Source organism: Montipora foliosa, chromosome 13 (genome assembly GCF_036669935.1).
Source record: "Montipora foliosa isolate CH-2021 chromosome 13, ASM3666993v2, whole genome shotgun sequence".
Lineage (NCBI taxonomy): Eukaryota > Metazoa > Cnidaria > Anthozoa > Scleractinia > Acroporidae > Montipora > Montipora foliosa.
Window position 1 is genome coordinate 28,217,863 of NC_090881.1, and position 9,960 is coordinate 28,227,822.

At 39.7% G+C, this 9,960-nt stretch overlaps 1 protein-coding gene across 3 annotated transcripts in view; it reads right to left on the reverse strand.

Moving 5' to 3' along the window:
* Window positions 1-9,960, reverse strand: part of LOC137983917 (uncharacterized) — a 25,803-nt gene that overhangs the window by 9,777 nt on the left and 6,066 nt on the right. For 2 of the 3 annotated variants that reach the window (XM_068831074.1, XM_068831076.1), the window contains exon 2: window positions 1,821-5,040. In XM_068831074.1, the coding sequence (XP_068687175.1) occupies window positions 1,821-4,958 (3,138 nt within the window). In that variant the 5' untranslated portion in view covers window positions 4,959-5,040. Of the gene's footprint in view, window positions 1-1,820; window positions 5,041-5,296; window positions 5,426-9,960 lie in introns of those variants that run through there. The other variant, XM_068831075.1, reaches the window with a different exon arrangement.

Here is a 9,960-nt window from a genome sequence, read left to right on the forward strand (position 1 = left end):
ACCGTTTTTGTTTACAAAAAATCCCTGACAACTTGTCAGTTGCGCAACCTCCCGTCCTGTTGATTTCCGAAATGAAAAAACAAGGTTTATTTATACTTAAAACTTTACTTTTTCTTCAAGGTAGCGTGACAAATGCTCTCTCTCTCTTTTATGTCGCCAGCTGCATCGATCAACGGCACTTTAATCTAATCAACGCGACTTCAACCTATGCACTTAAGAAAATAATCGAATCCTCTTTGAAAATAATAACTCTGAAACAATAAACAGTCAGATTCAGTTTTATGAGATAAGATTAAAGAGCATAATTTAATAAACAGAGGATTAATTTTTTGAATGTCAAAAGAAAAAAAAAATCTAATTTGAAACATGTTTATCACGTTATACGTCAAGATAAGGATCATTGAAATATTTCTTTCGCGCTGCTGAAGTACTATGTCACCCGGCCAAGCGTCATTCACGAGTTCTTCTCTCGTCGTCCTTGTTCATTGTATTGTTCCTTTGGCTAATTTCCATCGCTCTATTTCCTAATTTTTCCTTGGTGCCCCCTTTGCTGTTTTGCGAAAAATCGCCATTTCGATACTTTCACAGAAATTGCTATTTCTCTTCTAATAGCTCTTTTTTTCATGCTTGTCTAGCTAGCAATTAATGGCAAGAGGAGACACTTTGCATCGTACATAATTTATGGTATTGCAACAAACGCCAATTTTCTCGTCTAAACATCTGATGTTGAACACCAAAGGGGCAGGCCAATTTTTTCTTTTTTTGTATAATTTTATATTACGTGGTGGGAAGCATAAGAAGGAGACTTTTAATTTAATAGACGTATTGATTCACCCTGAAGCCAATATTCAATATTCGTATGCAAAACTCTCCTTCCCACAGGAAATTTTACATTCAGGCCATGATAATCTAAAAGTAACTGTGTATTAAATAAATACTAGCGATATGAGAGAATTACGTTTGAACTCTCCTGGGTCATTTTTTGAAAATATAAAAAAAGGAAAATTTGAAATGACCTCGGAGAGATTCAAACGTGGTTCTCTCACATCGCTAATTTTTATTTCAAAGCTAATATCGAAAAAAGTAATGATTCAAAAATAACTGTGTTGTGGTATTGTTGTCACACTGTGCGAAAATTAGCTCGCTCACGCAAACTCACCTTAATTCACCCCGTTGGGACTGTGCCGGGTAAGGTACGAGAAAAAGAATTGCCCACAATTCCAAGAGGGCAAATGTTGAGGGGTCAAAATAAAAAACGCCACAAACCACACTTTTAAATTACTGGGCCCGGTTGTTCGAAAGCCGATTCACTTAATCCAGGATTAGCGTAAACGTTTGTTTCATGTTTTCAACTTTTTGGTTAAAGTTTCTTTTGCTTATTTTTGTTTTTCAAGATCAACATCTACTAATGTAAATTTTATCCGAATATCAGCGTCGAACAGCATGTGGGAGTAGAGAAATAAACTTCTTGGCTAATTTTTAATCTGGGATTAGCGTTAATCGGCTTTGAACAACCGGGCCCTGGACACCAATCAGAGTAAAAACTCACGCTGAGGTTAGTTACACACGTTTTATTTGATTCCAAGGGCCATAAATTGTTTCTTATTTCTGTTAAGTTGGTACTTTTCGGAGGGCGATGTAGCGTGAGGTTTTATTCTGATTTTGGTGTCCAAAAATGATCATTATTAGGTCCTCATTAAGATAATGAGGTAGGCTTTTCTTGTGGTTTAGCCAGTTAGGATGTCTGCATTATAAACTCACGCAAAGCACTTCCTGTTAAATATCAGAAAGTTGACAGAAATTAAAAAAAAAAAACCTACCTCATCATCTTCATCATCATCTTCATCTTCTTCCTCGTCACCACTATGTTCTGCTGAATCGAGGGGCCATTCCAACTCGGACAATGAAGCTCTTTCCTCAGGTATTGGCGAATTTTGACGCATATCGGCAATACCAAGAAATCCAGGAACACTGCGCGAACGATTGAGATTCACGTCCAAATTTTTACCGGGGAGGGAAAGTTCTGAATTAACAGAGAGAGTGCTGCCAAGGTCATTTTCTACAAACGATGACGATGAATTGATGGATTGCTGAGAGCTGTTACAACTGTTACAACTTTCCGAGCTGTTGCATCTCTGAAGCAGGTGAGGTAACTGCAGGAACAATTTGTCGTCATGGCCACCATATGAGTGACGTTTCCCCTTGTTAATCATGTCGTTTAACACGTCAACAGATGTCAACGAAGCAGTATGTCTCATTCTGGTTTTCCGAATGATACTCTTCTTTTTTCTCAATATGACTTTTGCAGTGCAAGGTGGTAATTCCTCGAGGCTCTGTATTCTTGGCCTGACATACGGCGGTGGACTAAAGCAGGAAGGGTTGTCATTGTTGTTATCCAGTTGGATACAAGATACAGATCGGTTTTCGTTAGAAAGAACAACTTGGACTGGTGACCTTGGAGAAATCCTTGCTATATCACACCAATCGCGCTCTTCTGGAAGGTGATCTGATTTCAAGCGACATTTCAAAATTCCACCAGTTCTTGGACATCTTGAAAGCTCCAACGAAAGTGGAGACGGTGACTTATCGTTCTCTGCAGGTGATATGTCCGTGTCATAGTCACTGTCCTCATTTAAGCTACAAGCTGAATTGACACTTTCAGTACTACCTGAAAGGTTGACCGATAAATGGTGTTTGGTGAGCAGTTTTCTGATATCAGGAAAACTGTGATACATGTTTGCTTTTAATTCCCCGGGCAACAGCGATTGCTTTGTTGACCTCGGTAAACTATTTACTTTAAGATCCTTTATTTCTTTCTCAACAAATCCGTGCTGCGCGTCGCAAATCTTACTTGATCTGTTTATAAATAACTCGGAAGAAGTTTGTTCACCCAAATGATGTTTATCCAGTCCAGGGTCGCTTGTGTCTCGTGATGATTCCAAAGATCTTGGCGAACACGGTGCAGAATGACAATGCGTTAACTCCTGTCTAGTTTTCACGCAAGGTAAACATTCCGGTATTTGTGTTGACTGGACTCCTTCTGTTTGTCCACAAATTGAAGAACAAAAGCTTTCTTCGCAAACGTTTTCCTCTTTGTTTACTGTTTCGTTGTGTAAACTTTCTGCGCTCTCTGCGGAGAGCTTTTCTTCTCCGATCGCCCTTTCTTTGTCTCCTTCCTCCGTGATATCATCACCTTTTGTTGATTTAACGTCCAAAAAATCCTGCTCGTTATTATTCCTTTGAAGGATATCAATCATCGTTTTGCAGTTTGCTAGCGCTTCAGTGCCTTTACACAAAGAACCAGATTTGTCTTTTGTCCAGCCATTTACTGCACGGATGGGTTTTGTGGGGTAACTAAACCCCTCATTCTCTATACTTTCCATAAAATCGCTTTCTTCTATGATCGGGTCAGCTTCACCATCACAAGCATTCTGTAGATAGAACGATTTTCCGTTTTTCTTGAAGGAACGAAGGATTTCTAATTTGAGTTTTGCGTCCTTTGGATTGAATTTTCGTGGTTTTTGTCCATAAGATGAATTGTTTCCCATATCAGAGTGCAAGTCATCCGACTCGATTCCACAATCAGTTGTTTCCTGGGTAAAGTTTTTCTCTTCGGATAATTTTGATGCACCTTCAGAGGTATTCTGTTCAATTTGATGATTATTACCATTACTCGTAGCAATATCCTTCTTCCTTTCAGAGGAAAGTGTCGATCCAATATTTGATGAGCTTTTGGGAATCAAATATTGCCGTGGAGGAGGAGCTGAGTGTCGAAATTCTGCGTCACTGTTCTTTGCGGCTCGGTGGTTGATATTTGGCACTGTTTCTTGTATTACTCGGCCATTTCGACAAACAGCACTTACCACAGGATTCACTTCACGTGCGAGCGGTATTTCCACCACATGCGAACATCCTGTCACATCAGATGGATCGTCATTTGCTAGACTGCTACCAAGATCCAATGATCCGCACGAAGAAAAAGGGGCGAATTCTACAGTCCTAGCCTTCTCCAAAACTCCGAAGTTTTCACGGTATTCTTCAACTCGAATGCAAGGTGGAATCGAAGCTATTGTTTTCGATTTTTCCATTACAGGATTGCGAGAATCCATTGAGTCATCACAGGAGAACGATCTTGGAAGGGTCTTTTTCGGAAAAATCAATGATCCTTTTGATCTTTTCAACGAGTAATACTTCCTTCTGTTAAGCTGTGAATCACTCTCTTCATAAGAATCAATAGATGATAAGCTAACTGTTGAATCTGTTGCCAGCGTATTCAAATTAGTGCTGTTATCTGGTGAAAGGTCTTTCGACGAGGACGTTTGCGACGTCAGACTTTTCCCACGCTCATTTTTGTCCTTTGCATGATAAGATCGCTTAAATAAATTTGTCAGTATGCTTAAGCTCTTCGATTTTGAGATTGACATTCTTTGGTTGTTTGTGTAAGCTTTCTGTTGTTTAGATCCTTGTGATCTTTTCTTCAACTTTGATGTCTTTTTACCACAATCTGCCAACTCACTGACGTGATCTTTGCTGGAAGACGATCCCGAGGTAATTTCCTTTTCTTTCCGATTATTTTTCTCATTTGTTTTGATTTTCTCACATTTCTGCTTATCCAAACTCGCACTGGCGAATAGTATTTTCCCATTTTGACAATGCGACTGTGAATTTGCTTTCGTCCTTTCAAGCGATACCGCATCTCGATGTTGTTGTTCCGTTACCAGACTTTCCTCTTTCACGTGCGTCGTGAAACGTTTAGCGCCCCGATCACCTCGTGCAAGATTTATGTTCCCATGTTCATTATTTAATTCTCGCGAATTACCTTTTTTCAATCGAACAGACCGTCTTACGGTGCTTTGAAATCGGTGCAGCCGTGTTTTCCATCTTTTCTGATGTGTCGGGTCCTGTGGCGCCATGTTAATCATCCCTTCAGTATCTTGCCTCGGCATGAACATCGTCATTTTCGTCAACACAAAGTTCCAATTTACTTTCTCAATTTTCTCTTGTTTTCAATACCACTGGAATAACACTTGACTACAATTCCTGTGTAAACAGATGTCAAAATTTACAACGTTATCATAAAAAGACGTGAAAATTATGTCAAGAACGATAGTCTGTTCGCTGTAAAGTATAATGTTCTCCCGCAATGGATCGTTTCATTTTATCATAAATTAAAAGCAAACAACGCTATCAATGCTGCACCGAGGAAGAAACCAAAATTCCAAGCATTTCCACGTCCCCATAAAAAATGACCGTCTGATAAAATTTGAACGAGTAACAAATTAAATTATCGACGTACCATACTCAAGCCAAACCAAAATATCATTAAAGTCTTGTCAGAGCGTTCTTCCATCAGCACCCGTCAACACATTCCGCTACGTGAAATACGATGTTACTTTTTGACGGCAATAAAAGATGTGTTCCGAACAAAGAACAGACATTAATAATTATAATGATTTTCTGGTGCCTTCAAGTCGACAAGGGATTCACCGAAAATTTGCATTTTGTGGTCAGAGAAGAAACAATGGTCCAATTATTTAGTGATTTTGGATGAACAAAGAACGTTTCGCAATTGGCTCCAGCAAGGTACAAAGACAAAGCGAATGAAGAACCCGTTTTAATTGTCCACCTTGGGTGTCAATTGCAACACGCTATTACTAAACAATCTCAGATAAACAATAGGCAAAAATGAAATTATCACTCAAAAAATATTCGTTTGTTCACAGGCTTACCAAAAGAAGTAACTCTGCATGGACAATTTTCACACTTACCATTACTTTCACACGGAGAAAGATAACAAAGTCATTACTGTGCTGTATCGACAGATAGGGAATAGATATCGAGATAAAGACATTCACAAGTTAAAAGATTGATCGTATTTAACCTGTAACTTCAAAGGTCAAGAAAAACCACCTACAGAAATACCAGCTGCGGCGCCTGCGGAGCTTTTATAAAAGGGCAACCATTTTCATTCGATCTAGTGTGCTGTGGTCACAATTATTCTGAGCAAAAATCGAATATCTATTGATTTTCTTCAAAAGAAAGAAACAACGTAGACATCGAACATGCAAAGAGCATTCCTGGCCTCGACTTTCAAAAGTGGTACACAAACCTTGTACAACGCTATCAATGTCTCCGCTGGCCAAAGTAGCCTCTCCCCATTCTTCCGTTCTTCCGGTTGATTTCTGGTGACATAGTCGGTCAATCTCGTGCGCGTGGGATCATATCATCATTATCCCGATCGTTATCAGCTTGAGTCAGGCTCAACAATAGAATTCATCAAAGGACTAATAAAAGACTTTGGGTGGACCGGCGGAACACAGACAAAGAAATCAAACTAAAAAAAGCCTCCGGCACCCAGAATTTATCAGTTTCTGAAACTGACCTTTGCAAGCTCTTGCATAAACTGACAACATCAGTTCCGAGTGTTTTGATCTAAACACGACGAAATAATTACAATGGATTATTAAGATTGATTCTCTTATCCACCGGAAACTATCGGTGAATGTGCCGAACAATTTGAAAAAAACATACTCTACTTCAACGACAAGTCTGACCTCAGATTTCTCAGAACAGTGAACTCAGTGCTAATTTGCAAGGTATCAGAAATGCATGTAGCTCCCCATGAGGGAGAGGAACGCGTGATGAATTCCTAAGAGAGTCTGCGTGGGAGGCTAAAATGCATGCAATGAGACTACATATAAACCTGTTTAAAGTAACCTTTAATCAATCAAGTAATTTCCCAAAACGCTGGTGATAAACGACTGACAAAGTGTCTCCCAACATGACTGCCAAGAGATAAAACAGTTCTCATAACCCTAACCTAGCAATAATTCAATGGTCCTTTCCAACAGGCTGTTTCTGGTTCAAATTCCGCGTCTACCACTGACGTTCTGGGGCCGGTTGCTCGAAGCCTGGTTAGCGCTAACCGTTGGTTACAAGGTATCAAAACCTATAGGTTTCCGTGGTATTTAACGCTGATTAGCGCTAACCATGCTTCGAGCAACCCAGGTCTGATTGTCAACTTAACCATGCTGTGTCAATAGCCAACTGGTTGCTTCCTTTGAGCTGGGCTTTTTTAATCATGTTACGTTTAGTTTCACTCGTTGCTCTGAGTTTATGAAATAAAAGTTGCTGTCAACTAAGGCTCATCCACTATCAACAAAACACTTATTTTATCATAATTTTTGTGTTAATGTAACCTCAACATGTGCATGGGGCACATCGTGTCGTTTATCAAAATCAAGTTTTCTTCTCATCACGTCTTGTACATTTCTGGTAACACAAGTGGAAGGGGAAGGTGTTAATAATGCTAACTTCTTAATAAATTCGAGTAGCCGTCATCGTCGTCTTTGCCCAAGGCCTGGTTTTCACTAGCGACGCAAGCGTAAGCCAAGCAACACTCGCAAGCACATTTACTTGTTATTAATTAGTGTCTGTTGTTTGAACAAAAGGCTCTAATAAACAACAAGCTACTGAGTTTGCGTATGCTTCTTGTGCTTATGCTTGCGTCAATAGTGAAAACCAGGCTTAAGGGACAATGGGGACCTTAAGATCTACGACAGCGACGTTAACGAAAATGTCACCTAAAAATATCACTTTGCTTTACCGAAGTCTTTCGCGGTTATTCTATCTCGTTCACTTCTTACAATTTGGGCCAAGTATCCTAAAACTAAATTGGTACGAGCGGTTACAAAGTTACTGATAGAGAATGAAAGATTTTCTGTTGCATGCACACTTTGTCGTCAAAACCTCAAATTTGGTAATTTCACGTCGTCGGCATGCAGAGTACCTCAAGAATCCGTGCTAAAATCCGTGCTGCTGTGCAGCTGCGTCATATATTAGATGTCAGACGGCTTTTGTGTACTTCACAGGTGGCAGGTAAGCCGATTGATGTTTAGTGAGATTGATCATGGGACAATATTGAACGAATTCGTTATTGGTTGGTTTGAAATTTAGAAGAAGGCCGGCGAGGCAATGGCTCCAAGAGATGCCATCATTATAGAATGATCACTTCAATCAAGGAAATTATTTGATGAAGAACTGTTTTTGGTGAGTGAAGTATTGACAACCTGAGCGCACGTTATCTTGTGTGTGTCTTGTCAGTGGATCTGTGGGATCAATGTGTACATGACTGTGAGATTTAACTCGGCAGAGACGCGGATGCCAAAAAATATCGATTTTTCAACTTCATCGTTGTTCGAAGTGCAACTGACTTGCCGATAACAGAGAGCTGCTCAGGAAATCAGGATCCGTTTTAGTCCAATGGGTCACCATGTTATAGTGGACTCATACGTCTCACAACACAGTGGCGGATCCAAATCCACCAAAACTGTGAAAGGGCAAAAACAAAGTGCTTGAGAGCGGGCCCCCAACATTCAATTACCAATAGAAATTTTACCTTAGTGAAAAGTACTCCGCTTTCACTTGCTCCTTACTGGCCCTTTTTTTTTTAACAAACAAAAACCATAAACGAGGATAAAAACAAGTCAATGATACAGTACAAAGAATAATAACTAACACTGCATATGGTAGGCTTTCAGCTTTTCTTTTTTTACTTGTCCTATTAGTAGTTTTCATGTTACGTCATTGCCGCCATGTTAGTGGACGAAAACAAAAGATCTCTAATTAACTCCTTTTGTTCGTCCACGAGCAATCATTGTTATCTGTGTCTAAAGATTGGCTGCAAACCATCTATATTGTATGTTGGTGAGTAAGACACCCCACTATAATACGAACAGGAATAGAACCAAGAAGGTATTGTTAGAGAACCAAATATATTTGTATTGACAAACACTTCCGGAAATATAGAACCGTCTACACTAACAACATAATGAGAACTCGACTCTTGTCGTGAGAAAATAGGGAGGGAGCTTAAAAGGACGACGACAAATGGCTACGAGCCGAGACGTTATCTAAAAATATTAAGGAGTTTAAGATTTACAACGCTACGGTAACGAAAACGTCATTTAAAATTGCAAGCTCAGGTTTATTAATCTTTTTCGTCATTGTGTCGGTTTGTCTAACTTCTAAAAACTAGCGCAACTTTCCAGGAAGTGAATTAGGAGGTGCGGTGTTGAAGCTACGACAGAAAGTTCAAATTCATTGCCTTGTGTTCACGTTCTCCGTAAAACTTGAGAATTGGTCATTTCACGAAGCAGATTTGCCGAAAACGTGTAAAAAAAAAAATGCACGTGAAGAGCTTGCAAAGCTATTGTTTTTCCTCATTAAATATGCAAAATTTGTGACGCTTTCGTTGTCGTCGCGTCGTAGAACTTAAACTCCCTATTATTTCCGGTTATTGCAATCATTTCATTTCATTTCATTTCATTTCGCGATTACTCCATCTCTTTCGGCATGGCCGATAGTATGTATCATCATTCCAGGCACAAAAATTGACATGAATGGTGTGGATGTTTGGACGAGAATTTGACATTTTCCTCAGCTGCTCGCGTCCTCCATGATAACCTCAAAAGGACCTTAAACAAGAACCACGACGACGGCTACGAGAACGCCACAAAACAATAAGTTTAATTAGCAAAAACAATAGCTCTGCGCGCCCTGCACGTGAGTTTTACATTTTGATACATTTCTTTGCCATTCTCGTCTGGACAACGACGTCAAATTAAAATAGTAGGGAGCTTACGAAACGAGGACGACGACAGCTTCGAGGACTTCATTTAAAAATACGAGTTCGCGTTATTCATATCACTACGAAACTATTTCATGTCGTTTCGAGTCAAAAATGTGTAGCAACTGTCGAGAAATTAAACTGGTATGAGTGCGTTGGAAGCGTAGAAAGAGAACTGAAAATTCATCGTCATGTGCTAACGCCCTCCACAGGACCTTGAGTTTGGTCATTTCACGTCGTCATTTAGGAGATGACGGCAAATAAATGCACCAAAATGTAAAACGCACGTGCAGAGCGTGCAAAGCCATTGTTTTTGCTCAATAAACCTATTG